Source organism: Canis lupus, chromosome 18 (assembly GCF_011100685.1).
Source record: "Canis lupus familiaris isolate Mischka breed German Shepherd chromosome 18, alternate assembly UU_Cfam_GSD_1.0, whole genome shotgun sequence".
Lineage (NCBI taxonomy): Eukaryota > Metazoa > Chordata > Mammalia > Carnivora > Canidae > Canis > Canis lupus.
The window spans coordinates 43,501,901-43,526,084 of record NC_049239.1 but is presented as its reverse complement, the minus strand read 5'-3'; the positions used below and the strand labels follow the sequence as shown (position 1 = coordinate 43,526,084).

Genomic DNA, 24,184 nt, shown 5'->3' with positions numbered 1-24,184 from the left:
TGAGGGCAGAGATCGCAGGTAACACGAGGGGAAGGAAGTAGAGTTACCAGGTGCTCAGCTGGCCTCAGCGATCTCCTTTTCTGTAGGAAAGCCATCACCAAGTCGGGCCTCCAGCACCTGGCACCCCCTCCTCCCACTCCCGGGGCCCTGTGCAGTGAGCCAGAGCGGCAGATCCGGAGCACTGTGGACTGGAGTGTGAGTGGCAGGGTGCTGGGAGGGAGGGACAGGTGGGTACCAGCCCCTGCTGGGCTTGGGGGGCTGCTGCGGGAGGAGCCCATGGGCCTTTGGGGTCAGGGCAGACCTCCTGGGGTAGCCCGGTTTGAGCCAAGCCCTCAAGAGCGGGGAGAGTGGGAGGAGCCCCTGGCTGGCTCAGTTGGTAGAGCTTGCAGCTCTTGATCTTAGGGATTGTAAGTTCAAACCCCACGTTGGGTGTAGAGATTACTTAAAATTTTTTTAAATCTTCAAAAAAAAGAAAAATGGGGACAGTGGGGAAACAGGATGGAGCAAAGTAGATTGTGGTGGCTGGTTTATCTTGGGGGAGAGGTGAGTTGGCAGGGCAGGGACTGACGTGCTGGGTAGCAGGTTGCTCTGAGCATGCTCATCTCATGGTCTAGGAATCCGCGACGTATGGGGAACACATCTGGTTCGAGACCAACGTGTCGGGGGACTTCTGCTATGTTGGGGAGCAGTACTGTGTAGCTAAGATGCTGGTGAGTGAGCTCTGGGTGGCATGCTGCCCCCTGCTGGTGGAGCGAGTCTAGAAGCCTATGGACAGACCTGCAGGCCTGACAAGGGAAGATGGGAAGACTCTCACTTGACACCCCTGCTGTGGGCTGCCTGAGGATGGCAGAGGGAATGGGGGCTGTGTTCTTTCTGACGCCAGGACTGGGAATTCCCAGTGAACACAGAATTCCCGGCTGTGCTGGGGCAGATGTAAGGATTTCTCTTTCTGCCTGGGGCAGCATCCTGGAGGGAGTTACCTGGTGCCTCAGGGCCCTCTCTTTGTTTTCTGTAGCAGAAGTCAGTGTCCCGGAGAAAGTGTGCAGCCTGCAAGATCGTGGTGCACACCCCCTGCATCGAGCAGCTAGAGAAGGTGAGTATGGGTCCTCAGCCTTTCCTGCTCCTCCCTATTGAGTGCTGAAGTCATTTTAGTACACGCACGCGTGTATCTCTGCACGCATATTCACGTTACAAGCATTGTGTGGTGAAGAGCCAAAGACCTTGGGGCTGAAATGTCTGCCTTTGAATCCTGTCTCCCCCCATAAGCTCCTCTGTCCCCACTGCCCAGAACAATCCTGGCACAGAGTGGTGCTCACTGACTGTTATTCGGTGGGATGAATAAATAAGTGACGGCCAAAACACCATTTTATCCGCACCTAAGTTAGCATTTAGAAGGGGCCATTGTCTTGCCGAAGCTTGGCTCTGTCCCCTATATGCTGCTGCTCTAGAGACCTTTCCCTAGGGACTGTTGTCCACAGTGTGTCTACAGCTGGTGCCACGTCTGGGCCCTGTGCTTCTAGAGGGAAGTTGGGGGAACCCTGGGTAGGCAGGTCCAGGCAGAGGGTGGGAGGGCTCCCCAGGCAGCAGAAACCCATCAGCACATGGGAAAGCCTGTAAGACTAGGACCAGCGTGAGCAAGGGTAACGTGGGCCACTTGCCCCAGCCCTTAACTCAGAGAGTGAGGCTTCCCTTGGCAACTTGGGTGCTCCAGCTAAGGCTGGAGCAAAGACAGTTGGGAAAAGAGAAACAAACGTAGCCCCAGGCATTATAGAGCCCAAGGTGGAAATCGGACCAGTTTCCACAAATGAGCTCATGGTCTCCAGGGATCAGCCCGCGCGAGTCTGCAAGCAAGGATCAGGGTGCCTTCCCGTGCCTAGGTTGGGAGCACTGGAGGGCAAGGGGAAGTATGGGAAGAGGCAGGGAGGTGGACGCAAAACTCCCAGTGTCCCCCATCCCAGGATACTAACAGAGGAAGGAAGAGCCCTTCTGGATAGTGGAGAGGAGGCGGAGAAACAGGAGGGCTTCTGAGAAGAGGTGTCTCATATTCTGATGGTTCCCAGGAGGCTTTGGGGCTATCACTACCTTGTGAAGATGACTCCGAATGACACTTTCTTAGAGAAGGTGGATAGATGCCTGACTGCCTGAAAGGAGGTTCTAACAGTTGGGTGGTCATTGCAATGTTTCACAGATAAATTTCCGCTGTAAACCATCCTTCCGTGAATCAGGCTCCAGGAACATCCGTGAGGTAAGTGCCTAGGGTAGTTATGGGTAAGGAGGCATTGAGTTTCCCGAGTGGGCTTCTCCACGGTGTCTGTAGAGTGCCACCAGGGGACCCAGCCGCTCTGGGGCTCAGGGACGTGCAGGGCTGAGGCTCTGAGAGGGTCTCAGTGGGGGAAGGCCTGGCCTTGCCTGCAGAACGGGTGAGGCACAATGCCTGCCTCTTGGGCCTCCTCGCTCTCCAGCCCTCTCACCTCACACACACTTCTGTGGAGAACTTGCTGCGGCCCCACGCCTCCCATTAATATATGGAGCGGTGCAGGCCATGCTTCAGGCTTGTGCCTCTCCCACTCCTCACTCCAGTGATACTCTCCTCCTCCAGCCAACCTTCGTGCGGCACCACTGGGTACACAGACGACGTCAGGATGGCAAGTGTCGGCACTGTGGGAAGGTGAGGCTCTGCCCAGGCTGGTTGGCCAGCCTGCTGCCCCTGGGCCTGGACCCCGCAGCCCCCAAGCCTCAGGCCGAGCATCCGGTCTGCCCATCACTGACACTGTCTCCTGAGTGCAGAGTCCTGGGGCTCACTCCCACCCTGGCTGAGGTGCCCAGTCAGCTCCAAACGCTCAGGTCTCTACACAGAGCAGGAGAGCAGGGAAGAAAGTTACCTTTGGTTCAGTGTATCTGGACTGCCTCAAAGTCGTGGTTGAGCCCTCTGAGAATTTCATAGACTTACTTGTTTGGTCACTGAGGACATTTGTTGAGCACCTGTTGGGTGCTGTACTCAGGGCTAGGTAGTGAGGCCTCTGCCCTTCCTGCAGGAGACTGTGGCCTGAAGACACACTGTGGGCGGTCTTCCCCGAGTGCAGTGCACGGTGTGGTGGTCACTTGTTCCTTGTGTGCTTCTGGTTTGTATCCCTCAGGAAGCATAGGTTCTAGAAGGTCTTGGGGCCCTGTCTCTTTCCTCTGTTCATTCTCAGTCCCGAGCACAGTGTCCGGCACACGGCAGGCCCTTGATCAATGTTGTGGGATGAACAAGGGAATGAATGTGATAGATGCCTCGAAGCATATACCAGGGGGCCTTGGGGTATGGGCTCAGGAAGGAGGGCATCTGAGCTGGCAGGAGTCAGTTGTGGACCCTTCGCAACAGATTGGGTATGTGCACCCAGCGCCTCGCGGGTAACTTCAGGTTAACCTTGTAGAGTGGCAGGCCGCCCGGCTCCAGGGGCTTATCTTACAGATTTTTTTTTTAATGTGAAAAAAAAAAAAATGTGCTCAGTTTCCCTGGGGCCCCAACCACCCACTGCCTGCTTCCTACCCTAGGGCTTCCAGCAGAAGTTCACCTTCCACAGCAAGGAGATTGTGGCCATCAGTTGCTCCTGGTGCAAGCAAGCGGTGAGTGGTGCTCGCCCCTCCCTTCCCTGGCTGCTCTGGGTGTGTCCCCCCCCCCCCAAACAGCTGAGGCCTCAGCTCACCTGCGCCCCCTATTCTCTAGTACCACAGCAAGGTGTCCTGCTTCATGCTGCAGCAGATAGAGGAGCCGTGCTCCCTGGGTGTCCACGCTGCTGTGGTCATCCCGCCCACCTGGATCCTCCGTGCCCGCAGGCCCCAGGTGAGTCCTGCCCGCGGCTGTGATACCACCCCCATGCTCGGGCTCTGCCAGCCGTCCCAGCCCACCTTCCTTGTCACCAACACCCCGGCTTTCCTTGCAGAATACCCTCAAGGCAAGCAAGAAGAAAAAGAGAGCATCCTTCAAGAGGAAATCGAGCAAGAAAGGGCCAGAGGTTAGTCCTGGGGCCCGACAGACAGCGGGAGGGGAACAGGAAAGAGGGGCCTGTTCCTCCAAGTGCCGGGCTCTGGGCCCTTGAGGAAAGTAGGAGACTGTGGCCAGGCCCACCTTGAGGTCTGCCCTGGAGGTGGTTATGGGAGGGGCCACCGCCGAGAACAGGGGCGAGGTCTGCCAAGACAGGCTGGAGCCTCATAGTCTCTCCATCTCCAAGGAGGGCCGCTGGAGACCCTTCATCATCAGGCCCACCCCGTCACCCCTCATGAAGCCCCTGCTGGTGTTTGTGAACCCCAAGAGTGGAGGCAACCAGGTACTCACAGCCTGCCCTCTCTGCTGAGAGCCTTGGGGGTTAGGAGGGGGTGGTTCAGGCTCCGCACCCCTCCCTGCTCCTCCCCAACTACTGCTCCCAGGTCCATTGCAGGCTCCTGCCCCATCCCTCTTGCCCAGAGATTCTGAGGAAGTCGGAGTTGGTCTCCACCCCTCGCCCCCTGCTGGGCCTGGTTCCCACAGCCCCATCCTTCGGTCCTTGTGGACGTCTCCCCACCTCAGTCCACCGGCCTCAACTGACCCCTGCCCTGTCCCCCACAGGGCGCTAAGATCATCCAGTCCTTCCTGTGGTATCTCAACCCCCGCCAAGTCTTTGACCTGAGCCAGGGCGGGCCCAAGGAGGCGTAAGTACTTGCTAGGGCTCTGCAGGGTCAGTGGCGAGGGCTTGCCGTGCACAGAGGGTGGGGCACACGGACCCTGACGCCCTTCCTGTCCTCTGACTCCAGGCTGGAGATGTACCGCAAAGTGCACAACCTGCGGATCCTGGCGTGTGGAGGTGATGGCACGGTGAGTCCTGCTGCCTCTCCGGGGCCCAAGTCTGGGCCCCGCTCAGCTGACCCAGCCTCTCCTGCTCTGCCCCCTCCAGGTTGGCTGGATCCTCTCCACTCTGGACCAGCTGCGCCTAAAGCCACCACCACCCGTCGCCATCCTGCCCCTGGGCACTGGCAATGACTTGGCCCGTACCCTCAACTGGGGTGGGGTAAGAGCCCACCGGCGGGGAGGGGGCTAGAGCAGGGGCTGTGCAGCTAGGGAGGCCTCTCCTCCCCTCCTTGCCCTCGCCTCCACCCCCCCCCCCCAGGCTCAGTTCCCGCCTGTCTCACCAGGGTTACACGGATGAGCCCGTGTCCAAGATCCTGTCGCATGTGGAGGAGGGGAATGTGGTGCAGCTAGACCGCTGGGACCTCCGTGCTGAGCCCAATCCTGATGCGGGGCCTGAGGAGCGGGACGAGGGCGCCACTGACCGGGTAGGTCGCCAGGGCAGGGGGTGAGGGAGTGGGGGGGAGGGCAGTGGGGCAACGGGGCAACCCCCAGAGCCCTGGTCTGAAGCCTTCCTTCCCACTTGCCGGTTTTGGGGCTTTGGACAAATCTCTTCATTTCTCCTGACTTTGAGCTTATCCTATATGATGGCAATAATGGTCCCCCGTAAGCTAGCTGTTATCAGCCGCTTGGCAAATATTTACTGAATATCTACCGCATGCCAGGTACCATTTTAAGCAGCAATGAAACAAAGTTCCCTGTCCTCACTACAGAATATGGCACTTCGGGAAGAGCCTACAGAATATGGCACTTCGGGAAGAAGTGTCGGCGGGGCTGGAAAGCCAGGGAAGAGAGTGCCAGCAGGGCCCAGGTTGTTTTACATCTGGGGTGCTTGGAAGAGCCCCCAAGGGAGCTGGGAGCCTGAGGGCAGAGCCTGAGGCAGGCTGCGGGCTAGCGGAAGAGCTTTCTGGTGGATCCTGTTAACCATGGAAAAGGCTTTCAAAAATGAATGGGCTGAGCCAGCCTGGTGACCTCTGGCCTGCAGGAGGCCAGAGCAGGGTGGTGGCTGTGAGGCCCAGCCCTCACGCTGGGCCCTTGACCTTTTTGCAGCTGCCCCTGGATGTCTTCAACAACTACTTCAGCCTGGGCTTTGATGCCCACGTCACCCTGGAGTTTCATGAGTCTCGAGGTTGGCAACTACTTGCTGAGAAAGCATTGGGAGTCTTGGGAGGGAAGGACACGGGAGGGTCTCCGAGAGGGTCAGAACTTGCCCCCAGCAGTGCCCAGCCCTCGCTCCCCGCCCTATCCCAGAAGAGCCCCAGCGGGATCAGAATGACTGACTGTCCCGTTTCTTGTCGCCACCCAGAGGCCAACCCGGAGAAATTCAACAGCCGCTTTCGGAATAAGATGTTCTATGCCGGGGTGAGTCTGGGGTGTGCCAGCAACAGCCCCCCCACCCCGCTCCACATCCACTAGTCTACCGCCCATGCCGCCTGCGCACCTGTGTCTGCCAGGCCACAAGGCCCCTGCCGGGCAACGGTGAGAGAAAGTCCCTGTCACCAGATGGTGACGCCCTCTCTCTCCCACAGACAGCCTTCTCCGACTTCCTGATGGGCAGCTCCAAGGACTTGGCCAAGCACATCCGAGTGGTGGTAAGTGGGCCAAGCTGGCAGGCAGAGTGGGTGGGCCCAGTGGGGAGGGAGGCCCAGTGGGAAGGGAGGCCGCCTTGGCGCGGGTATATACCCTCCACTCACCTCTGTTCCTGCCTCCAGTGTGACGGAACTGACCTGACCCCCAAGATTCAGGACCTGAAACCCCAGTGCATTGTTTTCCTGAATATCCCCAGGTGAGCAGGGGAGGGCTCTGTGTGCCCGGAGGCCTCCATCCTGTGAGATGGTCCTCTGAAGGCCCTTGTGTTGCCTTCTCCTCCAGGTACTGCGCAGGCACCATGCCCTGGGGCCACCCTGGGGAGCACCATGACTTTGAGCCCCAGCGGCATGATGATGGCTACCTCGAGGTCATTGGCTTTACCATGACGTCCCTGGTGAGTGGGCCAGCATGGAAACTGCCTGGACTCTGGCTCTGTCCCCACAGTGACCAGAAGGAAGGATTGGGTGGGGGGTGGGAAATCACCAAACTTCCCCTCACTGGCCAAGATGGGAGAATTCATGCTCCTCTCCCTGCCTGGGGTCTTGCCCTCCCTCCCTCCTCTGATCAGGCTCTCACTATCCCCCCCCCCCAACTGGGATCTTGTCCTCCTTCTGCTCTCTGTCCGGGGGGGGGAGGTTACTGTCCCTGTGTTCCCTGGCCACCAGAGCATCCTTGGGGGGAACAGAGCTTGGGGCCCCACTACTCCCTGCCCGGGCTCCTGACCTGAGCCTTCCCGGCCCACAGGCAGCACTGCAGGTGGGTGGGCACGGCGAGCGGTTGACGCAGTGCCGCGAGGTGGTGCTCACTACGTCCAAGGCCATCCCGGTGCAGGTGGATGGCGAGCCCTGCAAGCTCGCAGCCTCGCGCATCCGCATCGCCCTGCGCAACCAGGCCACCATGGTGCAGAAGGCCAAGCGGCGGAGTGCCGCCCCCCTGCATAGCGAGTATGTTCCCCTCCCAGCCACCACGTGCCCTGGGGCCCAAGGCCAGACTCTGCCCCTCCCTCGAGCCTTGGTTTCCCCAGCTGGAAAGAGGGCCAACAGCCTCTCTGCCTCGGGGAGGCTGGGCAGGTCCCCTCGGTCTGGTGCCTGGCCGAGGACCCTTCCCGAGTGCTCTCTCACCGCCTGCGCCTCAGCCAGCAGCCCGTGCCTGAGCAGCTGCGGATCCAGGTGAGCCGAGTCAGCATGCACGACTACGAGGCCCTGCATTACGACAAGGAGCAGCTCAAGGAGGCCTGTGAGTGGCAGGCAGGGTGGGGGTGGCAAGGAGCTGCTAGGTGCCCCGAGGACAGGCCAGGGGGGCACGGCCAGCTGCTGACGGCCTGCTCTGTCCTCCAGCTGTGCCACTGGGCACCGTGGTGGTCCCGGGAGACAGCGACCTAGAGCTCTGCCGTGCCCACATCGAGAGGCTCCAGCAGGTGAGGGGGCCGGGAGCCTCCCCTGCGTGCGCCTGCCTGCTCTGGTCTTTTCTCTGCCAACTCCCGGCCTTGACTTCTCTCAGCAGGAGCCCGAAGGTGCTGGAGCCAAGTCCCCCACCTGCCAGAAACTGTCCCCCAAGTGGTGCTTCCTAGATGGTGAGTGGCCCTGAAGGGCCAGCTCCTGGCAGTCCTAGGCTGTGTCCTGCTCTCTCGCACAGGGCTCCTGGTTGGGCAGCAGGGTACCCGGGCCTGGGTAAGGCCCCCTGCACCCTCCGACAGCTTTCTGCCTCCCCCACAGCCACCACTGCCAGCCGCTTCTACAGGATCGACCGGGCCCAGGTAAGCACTCGCCATTGTCCATCCACCGCTAGTTGCAGGCCACCCGGGGACCCCATACCTTCGGCCTGCACTTCCACACATGGGCTTACCCGTTGTCACACTGTGTAGTGCCTGCACACCCGCTCCTACTCACGGACAGGGTGGAAGCACGCTGCTCACGGGAGAAGGGAACTGACATGCCCAGGAGAGACTGGCTGGGTGGGTGCAAGGGCTGTGGAGCATGGCTACCACCCAGGAAGACACAGGTGCCAGGTGACCTGGGTAAAGGCTTAGCTGCAGGAAGGAGCTAGGAAGGCAAGGAGGAGACTGGCCAGGCCCCCTCCCCTGGCTTCCGGTGTTCATGCTCCCTGCAGAGGCTTTTTTGGGTCTGCTGGCCTTGCTGCATCCGCTCCCCTACCGTCGTCGGCTAACCTGGGGGGTCCTGACTCTCGGCCCCTGACCTCCCCACCCACAGGAACACCTCAACTACGTGACCGAGATTGCACAGGACGAGATTTATATCTTGGACCCAGAGCTGCTGGGGGCATCTGCCCGGCCTGACCTCCCAACCCCCACTTCCCCTCTCCCCACCTCCCCCTGCTCACCCACGCTCCGGTGAGTCCCGGCTCTCCTCTGGCCCCCTGGCTCGAAACCCCACCTACAAGCCAGTAGCTCCTGAAGTCCTGCCTGCGGCGCCAGACACAGACACCAGACGCACATCCAATGTCCAGCTAGCTGCCAGTTCCCCACGGCCCCTCCCTGGCCGGGTCACTGGCAGAGAACCAAACCTGGCCAAAGCCCAGCTGACCACCCCCGGGGAAGTGGCGTCACCGTACACCCCGCTGCGCTGGCCAAAGCCCTGGGCTCCCCGTCTCACGTGTCCACTGCACACGCCCCCAGCCCCCCACATCTGAGCACCGCAGCCCAAGCCTTGGCCCCCAGCCTCCCCTCCATCCCCACTGCCCACCACCCGTGGCCTTCGGGCCTCAGGGCCTCAAGTGTGCCCACCTCTGCACTTTCCTTGCCTCAGACACAACCCCCTCCCTGTACCTCACTGAGCTCCCCGCTCCACTCAGACCTCAGCTTAGGGGTTTCCTCCCCAGAGAAGTCTTCCCAGGAACCCTGGCTGCGGTTGTGAGATCCCACTACCCCGTCTGGTGTTCTTCTTGACCCTTCCCACCTGGAGAAGGCCTTATTTATTTGTTGACTTGTCTGTCTCTCTGACTAGAATGTAAGCTCCGTGAGAGCAAGCTCTCCGTGTCTTGTCCCTGCTGTATCGCCAGCACCTAGCACGGCACCTGCTAGGCACCTGCTACGTAGGAGGCACTCAATAAACTGTTGAAAGAACACAGGGCGCCCCCTGCTTGGGGCAGGGTGGGTGACAGGCTGGGCCTGTGCTGTCACTGGGTCCCATCTCATCCTGCTCTGCTTGCAGGTCACTGCCAGGGGACGCGGTGCCCCCCAAAGGTGAGGCCTCTCCCATCTCCCTGGTCCTGGGCAGGGCGGGGAGGGGGACCCACACACACCCTCCCACAATCACAGCCCCGAGGTTGGCATGGTCACGCCACCTAGCCCTCAGCAGGCGCACCTCGGCAGGCCCACATCCCCGCCCAGGGCGGCTGTGTGCCGCCCGGGCCGGGCCTCAGCCCCAGAGCGTAATGGGCGGGTGTTCCGTGCAGGTGAAGAGCTGATTGAGGCGGCCAAGAGGAACAACTTCTGTAAGGTACTAGCGCAGGGCCGGTCTTCTCCCCACGGCGACCCTGAGACGCGTGCCCTGTGGGGCAGGGCCTCCAGGTGGGGCTGAATCAGCCTGTTCCAAGCTGTCATCATCTGTCATTGTCCAGCCCTCTGTAGGGTCTCCATGGTGACTGTCCCTGTCCCACCCCCAGTGGCCTTTCACAGTGGCTTCCTAGCACGGTCTGTCCCTAGTGCTCAGAAAGGAGCGAGTCCTAGAGGAACCATGGGCTCAAGGCCTTGGTGGCCAGTGCTCCCCAGGAACCCATGGGTGCCTGGGATGGGAGAAGCCCAGCGTGTCTCCCCTGCACCCCAGAAAGTCCCCCAGAGGGATGATGTGTGCGAGCGTGCGGCCTCTGTGAGGTGGGGACATTTCTGTGGCTGGCGGGAGGGTGGTCCTGAGGAGCCCCAGCCCTGCTCTGCCTCCTGCCCTCAGCTCCAGGAGCTGCACCGAGCGGGGGGTGACCTCATGCACCGGGACGAGCAGAGCCGCACGCTCCTGCACCACGCGGTCAGCACAGGCAGCAAGGAAGTGGTCCGCTACCTGCTGGACCACGGTGAGCTTGCCACTAGGGTCCCCGCGGCCAGGGGCCAGGCGGGAGGGCACCAGGCGTCTCTGACCTCCCCCTCCCCTCTCCTCCAGCCCCCCCAGAGATCCTTGATGCTGTGGAGGAGAAGTGAGTATCTGGGCAGGGCCAGACCCTGGTTGCCCTGGAAACTGCCCTGTCCCCATCTAGCCCCTCCCACTTGGCCGGTCAGAGCCTGTAAACCCTTCCAGGCCACATCCGCCCTGCCCTTGCCCCCAACGGCCCCGAGCTTCCTCTTCTGTCTGACCGCCCTCTGGGGACAGACCAGAGGGCCCCAGGACAGGATGGGGGTCCACGGCCAGCCCCTCTTTCCACAGTGGGGAGACGTGTCTGCACCAGGCGGCAGCCCTGGGCCAGCGCACCATCTGCCACTACATCGTGGAGGCTGGGGCCTCTCTCATGAAGACAGACCAGCAGGTGAGCAGACCAGCAGGGAGTCCACGCAGCACAAAGCAGCCCTTTCCCGACGGAGGACTGGAAGCTTCCAGGCTGTCCTTCAGTCACTGCTGTCCAGACCCTGAGAAGCCTCAGCCTGCGGTGGGGGGAGGGGGGGCGAGGGGGGGTAGCCTGCGACTGGCTGTCGTTTGAAGCTTTTCCTTTCCTCACTGGCGACCTGGAGGGAAGGTCCCCTGCCCTCTCCTAAGCATGTTGGGGCCAACAGGTCCCTGAACTGATGGCAGCTCCCCCCCTCATCCAGGGCGACACTCCCCGGCAGCGGGCCGAGAAGGCTCAGGACACGGAGCTGGCCGCCTACCTGGAGAACCGGCAGCACTACCAGATGATCCAGCGGGAGGACCAAGAGACGGCCGTGTAGCTGTGAGGCCAGCGCCGGGCAGCAGGAGGGACAGGGCCAGCCGGAGGAGGAGCCCCCTCATCGCCCACTGCACTGCCACATTCCAGTCGGACTGCCACGGGGGGACCCAGGCCCCAGGGAAGGAGCCCCGTGCTGCCCCCTGAGGAGCCGCCCGGGCCCAGGGCTGGGCTCTGAGGAGCTGGGGGACCTCACCTGCCCCCCTGAGGCCCCAGCCTGACCCAGGGCTGACAGGGGAACAGGAAACTGGACTGGGCCGGGCAGGCCTTTGGGGGCCTGGGGCTGGACAGCCCTCCCCCTCCTGCAGCGGGTGCCCTCCCTGGGGTTTAGGGGTGGGGGGGCGCAGCAGGGTTTGGGGCCCTAGTGGGGAGCCTTCGGGAAGAGGCTTCCTAAGCCATCTGGTCCCTTAGGGCCCTGGCTCTGAGCGTGCTGGCAGCTTGGGCCCTCTCTCCTGCCCTGTCCCCACTCTTCCCGGGGCTTCCTCCCGGAACCACAGAGCCTGCTGCATTTGCCTGCCCGCTGCCCTGCTTGGCGCCTACCCCGGTGACCCACCCCCTGCACCCCAGTCATTTCATCCCCGCTGACTGTGTGGCCTGGGGATTGGAGTGGGGCTCTCATGGTGACATGTTTACAGCTGGGTGTGACTCAGTAAAGTGGATTTTTTTCCTTTCTGCTCTTCTTTTCTTGCGGAGGAGGTCTTCCAGGAGCAGTGGGGTCTGGTTGGGGGGTGGGGGGCCCGGGACTGGCCACCCTGGACCCAGACCCTTACCTGGGGGAGACCTGGCTCTTGCTTGGGGGAGGGGTCTCTGGCCTGCCCGGGGCCTGACCTCGGCCTGGCGGCCCAGCTCGGCGGGGCCCCGGGGAGGAGCTGATTTCCTCTCGCTTCCCGCTTCCCGCAGGGACGATAACAATGAAAGTGAAAGAGAGGTGGGCGGGGGGCGAGGCCCAGATTCTTCGGCCCCTTGGCCCCGCGGCCTAGGGCAAGCCCCCTCCCCCAGGCCTCAGCGGCTCTCGCTGTTTAGGGCTCGGGTGAGGCGACCCCGGAGGCCCCGGGTCGGAAGGGGGGGCGCTTGCTGCGGCCGAGGCGGCCGGTCTGGAACTTCTCAGACGGCTCTTGTCAGCTCCGAGCCTCACCGGCTCCAGGCCCGGGTCCCCTCCCGCCCCCGAGCCCGAGCGCCCTCTCGGGGCGGCGCCCCTTCCCCGGCGGCGGCGGGGTCGCGGCGGGCCGGCCCTCGACGGGGTTACACAGGCCTCGGGGCCGGGCGCACCGAGGCTGGGACGCTGCTGGCGGGCCGAGCGCCGGACCCGGACCGCGGGGCTCCGGGCCCCCTCCAAGCCGCGCAGCGGGCAGGGGCGGCGGCGGCCAGCTGGGGCCGGGGCGGCCGGGGCGGACGGGGGCCTGGGGCCGGGCGACCCCGGGCTCGGAAGCGGGGCGCCGGCGGGGCCCGTCGTCGGAGCGCGGACGGCCCGGGCGGGGCGGGCGGGGTGCGGGACCCGCGGCGGGAAGCGGGGCTGGAAGCCCGGGGGCGCGGGGCGGGAGCGGAGGCGGGCACGCCGGGGTCGGGGGGCGGCGCGGGTTTGAGGGGAGGGGGCGGGGCGGGTCCTCCGTCGGGGGGGTGCGGGGGGCGGGGAGGGGGCGGGGGCCCATGTGACCGGCTCAGACCGGTTCTGGAGACAAAAGGGGCCGCGGCGGCCGGAGCGGGACGGGCCCGGCGCGGGAGGGAGCGCAGCACCGCGGGCAGCGAGCGAGTGAGCGGCGGGGCCCCTCGCCCCCGGGCCCCAGCCGAGCCGCCGCCCCGAGGCGGGCTGGGGGTCCGGGCCGTGCGCCCCGGCTGGCGGCGAGGGGCCGACCCCACAGCCCTCCCGCCGCCGCCGCCGCGGCCCGTGGGCCTGGGGAGTGGGGCGGGGGCGGGAGGGGCGCGCGGCCCCCCGTGGGGAAGGGGGCGGGCGGGGGCCCTGACCCGACCTGTCCCCGCAGGATGCAGCTCCGAGGCTTCCTCCTCCTCGCCCTCCTCACCCTGCTGGCGCTCCCCGCCGCGGTGGCCAAAAAGAAAGGTGATCTGGGGTGTGGGGGCTTGCCGGAGGGCTGGAGACGCGCGGCGCGGCCGGGACCCCGGGAAGCCGCCCCCGAGCGAGTCTGAGCTCCGTTCCCCGTGCGTCCTAGACAAAGTGAAAAAGGGCGGCCCGGGGAGCGAGTGCGCGGAGTGGACCTGGGGGCCCTGCACCCCCAGCAGCAAGGACTGCGGCGTGGGTTTCCGCGAGGGTACCTGCGGGGCCCAGACCCAGCGCATCCGGTGCCGGGTGCCTTGCAACTGGAAGAAGGAGTTCGGAGGTGAGCTGGGGCGCCCGCGGAGGGCAGGAGAGGGGCGCGCGGCCTCAGCGAAGCCGGGGCGGCCCGTGGCCTCCAGCCGCGGGCTGCGCAGGTCTGACCCCGGGCGCTCTCCCCCAGCGGACTGCAAGTACAAGTTTGAGAACTGGGGGGCGTGTGACGGGGGCTCGGGCACCAAAGCCCGCCAAGGCACCCTCAAGAAGGCGCGGTACAATGCCCAGTGCCAGGAGACCATCCGCGTGACCAAGCCCTGCACCCCCAAGACCAAAGCCAAGGCCAAAGGTCAGAGAAGCGGGGAGGGTGTGAGGTCATTGCGGGAGGGGCGGGGGGGGGGGGAGGCGCGGGGGCGCTGCCACCGCCCGGGAAGGGGAAAGGTTAAGGCTGAGGTTTTGGACGGTGGCGAGTGGCTTGACAGCCTTGCCCCGGGTGTCCCCTCTGTAGAGATCCCTTATGTGAGCCCGGGCGGAGTGCGCGGGGCCCACAGAAGGTGCTCGGGACTTAGAAGACCCTCTGGCCCAAGTGGAAGTACAGACAAGCTCTGCTCTGCGGGAGCATCTTGCTTAGGATTCGGGGAAGCTGTCCTGGAAGGGCTTGGCTTTGTCGTCTGTGCAGCCCGAGGGAACCCGGGGTCAGCGTGGGTCCCTTTCTGGTGTTAGAGGGACTTCCCGGCCACACTTGCCCCCGGCCCTCGGCTCATTCCTGACTCACGGCAGCGCAGAGAGGCCACCGGGCAGGGGCGAGTCCGCCCACCGCGCCGGGCAGGAGGTGGGGGCCGGGGCTGCGGGGCCCACAGCCGGGAGGGTTGGGGGCCCAGCCAAAGCGGAGGTCGGCGCGGGGCAGCTCCTGCCCCAACATGGCTGCGCTCCCCACCGGCGGCCGCTGAGCAAGAGCCACTAGGGGGCAGAGTCTTCCCCCCATGTAGCTACCCGGGTCCCTGCCAGGTCACCCCAACTCGGCTAACACCTTATTTCTTGCTTGTTTTACAGCCAAGAAAGGGAAGGGAAAGGACTAGCAGCCAGGTCTGGATGCCCAGGAGCCCGGGGCCGGTGCCCTCCCTCCCGCAGGCCCAGGATCTAACTACCAGTGCCTTTTGTCTCCTCGTTAGCTTTATCAATCATACCCTGCTTCTTCCCTTCATTCCTCCACCAGCACCCCCAAGTGTCCCCGGCGGGGAGGGACAGGGGATTGTGGACAGCTTGAGCCTCCTGCCCCAGAGGGATGTGATTCCCGGGACCCCCTTTTGTTCTTCCCCACAAAGATGCCATTACTAAGAAATAAATAAACCATCGTTTTTTGTTTTTCCCAATAAAAGCTTTTCCTTTAATATATAAAAGCCCCAACCCAGGGAGTTTGCTGTGGTAATTTGTAGGGGCAGGAACTTGTGAAGGAAAGGCAAGGCTGGAGGAGCTGTGGCTTTCAGGGGGGTTGGGGGCTTGGCGGTGAGTGCTCCCCAGAGCTCATGGATAAAGCAGAATGGTTATGAAAATTGCTTCCAGGGCCCCTCCTCACTCCTGAAAGGGTGCCCCCATCAGGTCCCCTGAGCCCTTCCGTGTGGTCTTTCCAGGGGGCCATACCAGGGGCTGGGAGAGAACCCAGAAGGCTCGTGAGAACTGACACTCCTCATCTCAGCCAAAGGTCCTTTGGTACAGCCCAACTACCACTAGAAGGTTCTGTCCACTGGGAGGGAAGAAATGGGGGCTGCTTGCCTGTGCCCACTGCCACTGAGGCCTGTGTGGGTCAAGTCGGCCCCATTCTCCCCTGAGCCCCCGGGCCTCCCTCACACTCTGCAGAAGCCTGCTGGGAGGGCTCTTCAGAATCAAGTGGGCCTCTGCTCAGCATGGGACCGCAGGAAGCCAGGCCTCAGTTCCTGAGTGTTGAGACCCTGATCCCCCGGCTGCCCCATCCTGACCGTGACCAGGGCCGTGCTGTGGGAGGGTGAGGGAGGGCGGGGTGCCCAAGAGCCCACTCCACCTGGCCTCCAGCTAACCCACCTGCCCACCCAACCAGGGCCTGGCTGAGTACTGCAGCAAGGGGAGATCTCTGCCCCTGGGATGGGACCTGGGAGGAGGGGCTGGGCCTACATGCGGGGTGCAGCAGGGAGAAAGCACCAACTACAGCAGAATGGGGGGGCCCCACCCTTCCACCCCCTTCCCAAGCCTCCTCTCCCAGGCACTGGCTCCTCTGCTCCTCCCGAGGGGATCCTGGGCTTTTGCTCCCCCTCCAGACGTCCATTCTTCCAGCCATGCTGGATAGGTCACAGTGGGGCAGGCGCCCCAGAAGGCCGGTGCCCCCCCCAGCTCCCTGAGGCAGGGCGACGGAGGCGGGCCAGGCAGTTTTGGCTTCGGACGCTTCTGGGGCTGACCCTCCTCAGCCTGAGCGGAGATCTGGTCTCTCTGAATCCAGCCAGAGCTTCTTCCTGAGACTCACGGGGTCTTGGGGACCTCAGTTCTCCTCCTCGGTGAACATGGACGCGGAGAGATGCTTCCAAATCTCTCCCTGAACGGCCACGTGAGCGACCACGCAGCCCAGCACACACTCGTGACCACCAGCACCTTCTGTGGCCCCCCTGCCACCTACCTGGCAGTGCCGATGTTCCGATACTGGCACAGCAGCAGGTGCCGGAAGGTCTTTTTAAAGGTGGCATTGCAGAGAGCGTAGCAGGCCGGGTTGATGGTGCTGTTGACGTAGCAGAGCCAGTAGCCGATGGACCACACCGTGTCAGGAATGCAGCTCTGGCAAAAGGTGTTCACCAGGACCATGACGTTGTAGGGCGTCCAGGTGAGGATGAAGGCCAGCAGGATGGCAAAGATGGTCCGCGTCACCTTGCGCTCCCGGGCCGCCATCTGCCGCTTCTTGCGCACCTGGTTGCGGGCAATGCTGGCGAACTTGCGGGCCACGTTGGCCGCCGGACGCATGCCGGCCGGCGTGGCAGGAACGATCTCGATGGCTGTCACGCACTCGTTGCCTGTCTGCTTCGTCACAATCTGGATCTTGGACCATTTGGACGCGGGGTTGAGGGCCCGCGGCTGTAGGGGCGGGGCGGGCATGGCAGGCGTGGTGGCCTCCGTGGTGGACAGCTCCGTGGCTGGTCGTTCCTTGGTGTTGTGCGTGGCGCTGCCGGAGCTGGACTCGTTGGAAGTGTCCTTGTCGGCCACGGGGCGCGGCGGGGGGGGCAGCACGGGGGGCGGCGCCTCCTCCAGCTTCCCGTTGCGCAGCTCCTCTTGAGCCGCCTCCCCCGGCGGGGGTTTCTTGATGCTCTGCTTCATCAGGGGGCTCTTGAGGAAGGCCAGGGTCTTGGCCTTCTTCTCCTTCGGGCCCTCGGGCCGGTGCTTGTGCACTCGGCTGCGACTGGCCAGGGAGATGTGGATGTAGAGCACCGTCATGATGACCACGGGCAGGTAGAAGGCAGCGATGGCTGTGCCGAAGGTCACCGCTGGGTTGGACAGGAACTGGATGAAGCACTGGTTGTCTGGCACCGTCCGCTTGCCCACCACAAACTGCCAGAACAAGATGGCAGGTGCCCAGAGCACGAAGGACAGGACCCAGGCAGCGGCGATCATGAGGCCCGCCATCTTGGTGGTGCGCCGGGCGGGGTAGGTGAGGGGCTTGGTGACGCAGAAGTACCGGTCAAAGCTGATGATGAGAAGGTTCATGACAGAAGCATTGCTCACCACGTAGTCCAGGGCCAGCCACAGGTCGCAGACCACGGCGCCCAGGGGCCAGTAGCCCTTGATGATGTACACGGTGTAGAGGTTCATGGAGAAAGCGCCGATGATGAGGTCGGCGCAAGCCAGGCTGAACAGGAAGTAGTTGTTGACCGTCTGCAGCTGCCTGTTGACCTTGATAGACAGCATCACCAGGATGTTGCCCACGACAGTCACCAGGCTCAAAGAGCCCGTCACCGTGGCGATGAATATCATCTCCACCGTCTCGTAGCGGTTATGGGCCGACGTGACCAGGCGGACGGACTGGTTGCCCGAGCTGCCGTTGACTGGCGTGAAGTTGGCCATCCTGCTCGGCGGAAGTGGGCGGCCGGTGTCTGGAGGAGGAAGGAGAGAGAGGAGAGGGTGAGCCGTGTCCGAGCGCTTTACAGAGGTAACTCGAGGCCACCGAGGGACACCGTCCTGCCGGGCCGCAGAGGATCTGTCCCCTCGCTCGCCCCGTCGTGTCTTCAGCCAGTCACCGCGGTCTGAGCGCCTGCTGCGCACAAGCACCGTCCCGGGTGCCCGAGTCACAGGAGAGAATGAGACACGCGCGGCCCCCGCTCTCGGGGAGCTCACAATCTGGCCAGGGCAGACAGATGAACACGCGAGCAACCCAACAAGTGCTAGAAGGAAAACAAGGCAGGGCCACCGCAGAGTGGGTGAATCAGAGGACAGACCGGGACGCTTCCTTGCTGGGAGATCAGTGAAGGCCTCTCCAAGGAGGTGATCTGGACGATGGCAAGGAGGCGGCCATGCGAAGAGCTGCAGAGGCGGCTTAGTCAGGGCCAATGGCCAGAGCAAAGGCCCTGGGGCACATGCGGGGCACAGACAGAAGGCCGGTGTGTGCGGGGCCCAGAGAAGCAATGGGGAGGGCTCCAGGCAGCACGTGGCTCTGGGCAGAAGTGTTCATTCATTCACATCCTCCGTCATTTTGTAACCAAACATTATCAGGGGACCTGTCCTCCATCCTTCCAGGAGGCACTGAGGACACAGGCGAGAATACATATTAGCAGCTGACACTTACTGTCTGCTACGGGGCCGACACTTCCTGTAACTTTCTATAAATATTAACCGATTTCTTCCCCCCAACAAGTCTGTGAGGTAGAAACCTTTATTTCTCACTACTTCCAGATGAGGAAATCGAGGCACAGAGATGTTCAGTAACCCGCCCAAGTCTCCAGGAGTCCTTGACATTGTGTTGCTGTCCCAGAGCTAAGGGTTCCGTCAGAGGGAGGCCCAAAGAGCCGCAAGAGCCGGTGATCCCACCTTGGTGGGGAAGGCTCCTGGGGTGACCAGGGGTGCCCTGGAGTGGGGAACTTCAAGGATGAGGAGGAGAGTGCCATGTGAGGGGGCAGGGGGGTGCCCACCACTGCAGCATCCCCTCCCTGAGCTCCCTCTGCCGGCCCCAGGACGGGGAGCTCAGTGCTGGGCAGTAGGGCCTGTCCACAGCCAGGGGCTGAGGACCCCGAGTCATCAGAGGCCGAAAGGAGGGCCTGTCAGCCGTGGAAAGACGTGCATGGCTTCCAAGGGGCCAGAGCCAGGCCTCCGTCCAACTGGGAACCCAAAGGAACCCAGCGTGTCCCAGAGGGAAGAGGGGGGGGAACGCTGCAGGGGAGCCTGGAGCCAGCTCAGGGGCACCTCCTGGCCCACCAGCACACATGGGGGTCCCCCAGCTAACCCCCCCCCAGCCTGCATCCCCTTCCCACCCAGGTTCTTCATCTCTCCCCCGCCTTCCTCTCCATACACGTGAGAGAGGCCCACGCCCAGCGCGCTGTGCCAGGGCAGCCGTTCAGCCCTGCCTCCTTCACACCCGCCAACACGCGCACCATTACACACACGCACACGGGCCCCAGCCCAGCCCCGCCAGCCCCGCGCACTGCCGTATACACAGCGTCTGTGTGTGAGAGAGAGGCAGAGGCAGAGGCAGCCAGTGTGGAGGAAGGAGCACTCACCCTGCAGCCCAGGCTCCAAGGCCAGCAGGGTTGTGGCTGTAGAGCAGCCACTTCACCTTCAGGCCCCTCTCTCGTTTGCAAAATAGAGAGGACTGGGTCCTGGGGCCCCTCCCAAGCAGCTATGGGGATCAGGAACTAAACTTTCCATCTGCAGCATGACAAAAATGCACCAGAGGCTGGAGGCGAGTGCCAGGGTGACCCTCGTGGCCTGGCAGTTCACGTTCCAGGGTGACCCTCCTGGCCTGGCAGTTCACGTTCGCCTGTCCAAATCCCTGGTTCTCAGGAGGAGAGGCTCAAAGAGTGGTGTTGCCACCTCCAAGGTCACAAAGGAGTCAAGGGCAAAGACTAAATGCCACCCTCTCCGGGGGCTCGGACAGCCCACTTTTGGGCTTTGAGAGCTTCAGGTGCCACCTCTGAGCTGGGAGGCAGAAGCAGCAGCTGCAGAGGCTGCCCTCCCCTGGCAGGTGCAAGCAGGTGCAGAGAGCGGGAGGCCTCCGTCCCCCGGCTCCAAGGAAGCTCGCTTTAGCCTCCCCGGGGCCAAGACGCAGGCCAGCGAGATGGAAACGGGACTGGAGGGGCCAAATATGAAAAACATAATAGCCCTTGTTCATTGAGTGTTAACTATGAGTCGGGAATCCCTCTGAGCTTTTTATGTAGATTATCTGGGTTAATCCTTACAGGAGCCTGAGAAGGCAGGTACTGTTAGCATCCCCATCTCACTGATTACGGATCTTCTGACAGATGAGGATAATGTTAATTAACTTGCCCAAAGCCATCCAGTGTGTAAGCGGGGCTGGGCGGGGGGGGGGGGGGGGGGATTAGAATCCAGGAGTCCCCTTCTCAACCTCAACCTGTCTCAGGCTGATTTCCTGCCTCTGCCGTCCACTGCTCCAAACGGAAGGACTAAGGGTCCCCCCACCCCCGCCGGCTCCCCCACTTAGCTTTCTCAGAAGAGAAGAGACCTCTCATCTCCATCTTGGGGCATCTTGTCTCCAAGGAGGCGGCAGGTGGTTTAGTCCTGCTCTGGATCCGCTTGGGGAAGCTGCCAGCCGCAGAAAGGGCGAGGCCTGGTGTTTCCCAGCCTACCCCCCCCCCCCCCCGCCATCCTTCTGGACCCCTTGGGTTTCCCGCAGACATTCTGACAGCAACCCTCTCTGGGGCGTTTCTCTGCCATCCAGGCCCGCCCGAGATCTGGGGAGGCAAGCAGCCGCTGCCCAGGGCTGTGCACACCGCTAGATGGCGATGTCGAGCCCCGGGTGCCAGCTCCGGACAGCAGCTCTCCGCCACCGCCCCCAACTCCAACGCGACCGAAAGCGCAGAGGCTCCAGGGCAGGGCCGCCCCGGGGAAGGACGTGGATCCCCCCCCCCTTCTTGCCAGCCCCTGCCCGGGGGCTGCCCTAGGCTCCGCGCGGGTTCGCCGGTGGCAAAGTTAGGGGCGCGCGGCTTCCACTCGGCCCCGCGGAGGGACGTGTGGGCGGGAAGGCGAGTGCGAGTTCTGTTTGTGTGTGATCACCGGGGAGCGCGAGTACAAGCGAGTAGCTGTCTGCATGTGCGTGTGTGCGCGCTCGGCCACGCCTGGATACCGGTGTGCCCGTGTGCGCGTGAGCAGGCCCGTGCCATGTGGACACGTGCTTGTGCATGCGTGTGCGGGCCGGGGGGATGCGCACGAGTCCGGTTAAGCGCGCACCTGTGAGTTGGGGCGCAGGAGCCAATGCAAGGCCCACGATCGGCGACCTGCCCGGGTGTGGACGGCCCTGCCGGGAGGCTCGGCTCAGACTTTCGCAGAGAAGATCGAGTCTAGAGCCAGTGTCTGGATTGTGCCCCGCTCGTGGGAGGGGAAGGGTCGTGGCCAGACTACAACCCGAGCTGCAAGGGGCCCCCTGACCTTGGGGCATCGTATTAGCCAGCGCCCAGTTGGTGTCTGCGCCCCAACGCGGCGATGTGGCGACCCAGCCTGAGCCTGACTTCTGTCGAAGGGCCGCTGCTTGAGTCGCCCCGCTGGCCTTACAGGACACCGGGCCCAGGGCCCAGCTCGGTGTGCCCGCGGAGCGTTCTGGCCAAAGGGTGCCCAGTCTGCCGGGGGTGCGGGTGGGGGTGGGGGTGGGGCGGGATTGTACCGCAGCACCCCCAAACCGCGGAGGCCCAGCCAGGGCTTAGGTCAGTTGAGTGTTGAGTGTGAGATTCTTGCCCTCCCACACTTCTAACCCTGCACCCCGCCAGAGAGGCACCGTCTGGACCCAGCGGCTAGGGTGGGCTCCCGGTTTCTCAAGCCCTGGACCTGGGCGGACCTCGAGGGCCGGGTTGGGGGTTATTTCGGGCTCATCTGCAGGCTCCTCCAGGCCCCCGGCCCGGTGGATGGGGCCCTGGCTCCCCGGTGCCCCGCCCTCCCCCCAACCCCCTAGCACGCAGTTCCTGCAGCCTCTGGGCGTGGGCACCGTGCTTTCCCGGGTTCTGGAGCCCCCCCTTTTCCGGACGAGAAGGAGCGCGTGCTCTGGACGCCGTGGGGAGGGGGTTGGGGTGTGGGTTCTTAGGCATTCACTCCAGGGCTCCGGGAGGGCTGTGGCCCCGGATCCGTCCCTGGGGCGGGGAGAAGAGACTCCGGAGTTCACAGGAGGGAGAAGGGGCTCGGGGGATCTGGCATGGACACTGCACCTGACACTTCCGCCACTGGGCTCGGGGCTGGGCTCCGGCTCTCCCGGGCTCGCAGCCTGGGCAACAGCAGGGGGTGGTCCTGGAGTGGGGGAGGGGCGCCAGGCCGGTAGGGGCTTTCCGTCGGGGTTCAAGGTCGCGGATGGAGGACTTCAGGTACCGGGGTGGGCCGGCGGCGCCGGGGGCGGGGGGCGGGGAGACGGGCGGGAAAAAGGCTCCTGAGGCTCCAGCGCCTGGCGCCCTCCTGAGCTGCCGGTGGGAAGGCTGGAACGCGGGGTCCCGCCCCCGACGGCTGCCGGGGCGCCCTGAGGGCTGTGGGCCAGCACCCCTCCCCCGACCTCCCGAACGTCCATTCCTTCCCAGGGGCGCACCTGGAGCCGCTTCCGAGACTCCGGGTCTTCCCTCCCGCGGGGCCCCTCACCCCCGGGCCCTGTGCAGCTCCCAGCACCGCGCTCGCGCCCAGAGGAGCCTGGGGCCCCGTCCCGGGGGGACCCGCCTCCGGGGAGCCTCGGAGGGTCCGGGAGCCCCGGGTCCTTCTCCCGCAACCGAGTCCCGCCGCCCCCGCGCCGCCGCGGAGTCACTTACCAGACACCTCCGCCCCGGTCCCCTCGCACCTGACAGACGGCGGGACCAGCGGGCGGCCCGCGGGCCGGGGGCGGGGACCGGGTGCCGAGGGGCGGCCCCTGCTCCGCCCGCAGCTCCCGGCGCTGTGGCTTCGACTCGCGCTCACGCTCGCACTTTTCCCCGAGCCGCGTGATGTCACGGGGAGGCAGCCAATCCTGGTGGGGCCGCGCCGCCCGCCCCGGGCCGGCCACCCAACTGCGACGCGCGGGGGGCACCACCCGGGGCGTCGGGGACCCCGACTACGGCGCCCCCCCGGGAGCCGGCCGGCAGCTCCGCGCTCGGCCACGGCGGGGGCACCGCCCACGGTGGGCAGTGCGGCTTAGCGGGGGGCGCTGCCCTCCCGGGAGGCTGGGCTGGGGGTGGGGTGGGGTGTCCGCGTTGTCATGGGGACGCGGCGCCCCCTCGCGGGCTGGGGAGGGAGCTGGCAGTCCCGTCTGGCTGCGCTCTCCGCCTCCGCTCTGACCGAGCACCAGGACCTGGAGGTGGCGTCGCGCCTCGCCCGGGCCGCACTCTCCGCAGGGTCCCGCTCACACGGGGACCTCGGAGGCGCGAACGCTTGACCCCAACGAGAGGTCACGGGCGGGTGGGATGGGCTCGGCCGCTGCGGTCCCGTCGGGGCAGGGAGCCGAGCGCTGGCAGTTTGCAGCCCCAGGGCCGCCAGCGTCCGGCCGCCGGGCTGCGGGAGAAGAGGGGCGCCGTCGGGGCCGGGGAAGGAGCTGGAGAGAGGAGGCAGGCAACAGTCCGCCGGCGAGAGAGGAGCCCGCCCATCGCACACAACCCTGGCCCGGCCCCCCACCCCCGCCGCCCGGCTCCCCGCTCCCCGCTCCCGCCCTCCAGGCGGGGAGAGGGTGCGCGTCCTCCCTCCAGCCGCGGTGGGACGCGCCGCCCATCCAGCCGCGGCCTAGAGGGCGAGTTCGCCGATGCCTTGAGGGGAAGCCGAGTGCCCAAGGTCACCCGGGGCGGAGCCGGGAACGGGACCTCAGGGCGAGCAGCCGGTCTCTTGAGGTGTCCGGGAACCGCACGGGTCGGGGCCTGGGGACTTGGGGCCTTGCCTGTGCGGAGCGGGAGGGCCCGGGAGTCCGCGGCGGGGGCGCCCGCGGGGCCGAGGCGGTGGCTTCAGCACCTCGGAGAGCTCCGCCTCGTCCCTGACCTTGCCCGCTCGCTCCGCACCACCAGGCACCCGCGATTCGGCCTCCATCCGAGACGGCCCTTCCAGGGGTCCGCCAGGGGCCTGAGGCGGCCTGTCACCCCAAACTCTTTGAGCGCAAGCATCCGGTTAACCTTAAGACCGCCGGTTCCTTTTCTCGGAAAAACAACCCGGTCCCGCCCCTCCACCCTCCCCCAGGAACCGGGCGAGGGGCTGTGGGGGGGCGGCAGAGGCGGGTAGGGCAGTGGAGGAGAGGCTGACGGGGGGGGGGGGGGGCAGGAGGAAACTGGGGCAGGAGCCAGGCTGCGGGGCTTTGGGTGTGGAGTTCTCCACGCTGAGGGAGGAGGTCGGCCCTGGTGCTCCCGAAGGCGGCTGCGATTGGCTGTCTAGGCTTAGTGTGAGAAGCCATGTCCTTTGTGCGAATGATCTGATCTCCCCGGAGCCTAACCAAGGACGAA

General features: G+C 64.5%; 3 protein-coding genes across 21 annotated transcripts in view; 2 read left to right on the top strand and 1 right to left on the bottom strand.

Moving 5' to 3' along the window:
- The window catches only part of DGKZ (diacylglycerol kinase zeta), a 41,080-nt gene extending 29,090 nt beyond the window's left edge, over window positions 1-11,990 (top strand). For 5 of the 13 annotated variants that reach the window (XM_038563439.1, XM_038563442.1, XM_038563435.1 and 2 more), the window contains 30 exons: window positions 87-195; window positions 615-710; window positions 1,016-1,093; window positions 2,189-2,245; window positions 2,600-2,668; window positions 3,538-3,609; window positions 3,710-3,826; window positions 3,927-3,998; window positions 4,215-4,310; window positions 4,589-4,671; window positions 4,774-4,834; window positions 4,914-5,027; window positions 5,152-5,292; window positions 5,915-5,993; window positions 6,171-6,226; window positions 6,394-6,456; window positions 6,577-6,650; window positions 6,737-6,848; window positions 7,199-7,398; window positions 7,590-7,690; window positions 7,792-7,871; window positions 7,955-8,027; window positions 8,170-8,210; window positions 8,665-8,804; window positions 9,625-9,656; window positions 9,869-9,912; window positions 10,360-10,480; window positions 10,567-10,600; window positions 10,828-10,927; window positions 11,208-11,990. In XM_038563439.1, coding sequence (XP_038419367.1) covers window positions 87-195; window positions 615-710; window positions 1,016-1,093; window positions 2,189-2,245; window positions 2,600-2,668; window positions 3,538-3,609; window positions 3,710-3,826; window positions 3,927-3,998; window positions 4,215-4,310; window positions 4,589-4,671; window positions 4,774-4,834; window positions 4,914-5,027; window positions 5,152-5,292; window positions 5,915-5,993; window positions 6,171-6,226; window positions 6,394-6,456; window positions 6,577-6,650; window positions 6,737-6,848; window positions 7,199-7,398; window positions 7,590-7,690; window positions 7,792-7,871; window positions 7,955-8,027; window positions 8,170-8,210; window positions 8,665-8,804; window positions 9,625-9,656; window positions 9,869-9,912; window positions 10,360-10,480; window positions 10,567-10,600; window positions 10,828-10,927; window positions 11,208-11,324 — 2,632 coding nt within the window. In that variant the 3' untranslated portion in view covers window positions 11,325-11,990. The remainder of the gene's footprint in view (window positions 1-86; window positions 196-614; window positions 711-1,015; window positions 1,094-2,188; window positions 2,246-2,599; window positions 2,669-3,537; window positions 3,610-3,709; window positions 3,827-3,926; window positions 3,999-4,214; window positions 4,311-4,588; window positions 4,672-4,773; window positions 4,835-4,913; window positions 5,028-5,151; window positions 5,293-5,914; window positions 5,994-6,170; window positions 6,227-6,393; window positions 6,457-6,576; window positions 6,651-6,736; window positions 6,849-7,198; window positions 7,399-7,589; window positions 7,691-7,791; window positions 7,872-7,954; window positions 8,028-8,169; window positions 8,211-8,664; window positions 8,805-9,624; window positions 9,657-9,868; window positions 9,913-10,359; window positions 10,481-10,566; window positions 10,601-10,827; window positions 10,928-11,207) is intronic. The other 8 variants (XM_038563441.1, XM_038563445.1, XM_038563438.1 and 5 more) reach the window with 4 other exon arrangements.
- A 101-nt stretch (window positions 11,991-12,091) lies between these two features.
- Window positions 12,092-14,983, top strand: MDK (midkine). 6 transcript variants are annotated; one of them, XM_038563453.1, is made up of 5 exons: window positions 12,092-12,248; window positions 13,300-13,376; window positions 13,486-13,653; window positions 13,771-13,932; window positions 14,637-14,983. In XM_038563453.1, the coding sequence occupies exons 1-5, from the start codon at window positions 12,232-12,234 to the stop codon at window positions 14,660-14,662; spliced, it is 450 nt and encodes a 149-aa protein (XP_038419381.1). In that variant the 5' UTR covers window positions 12,092-12,231; the 3' UTR covers window positions 14,663-14,983. The 6 variants fall into 6 exon arrangements, with proteins under 6 accessions (XP_038419381.1, XP_038419378.1, XP_038419380.1 ...); XM_038563450.1 differs by lacking the exon at window positions 14,637-14,983 and adding an exon at window positions 14,092-14,321; XM_038563452.1 differs by lacking the exon at window positions 14,637-14,983 and adding an exon at window positions 14,092-14,321 and having other exon boundaries at window positions 12,196-12,350.
- A 166-nt stretch (window positions 14,984-15,149) lies between these two features.
- CHRM4 (cholinergic receptor muscarinic 4) lies at window positions 15,150-22,666 on the bottom strand. 2 transcript variants are annotated; one of them, XM_038563448.1, is made up of 2 exons: window positions 22,541-22,666; window positions 15,150-17,689 (listed from the first exon to the last, which is right to left on the bottom strand). In XM_038563448.1, exon 2 carries the CDS (start codon window positions 17,658-17,660, stop codon window positions 16,224-16,226), a length of 1,437 nt encoding a protein of 478 aa, XP_038419376.1. In that variant the 5' UTR covers window positions 17,661-17,689; window positions 22,541-22,666; the 3' UTR covers window positions 15,150-16,223. The 2 variants fall into 2 exon arrangements, with proteins under 2 accessions (XP_038419376.1, XP_038419377.1); XM_038563449.1 differs by having other exon boundaries at window positions 15,150-18,335; window positions 22,541-22,657.
- Window positions 22,667-24,184: the final 1,518 nt, after the last annotated feature.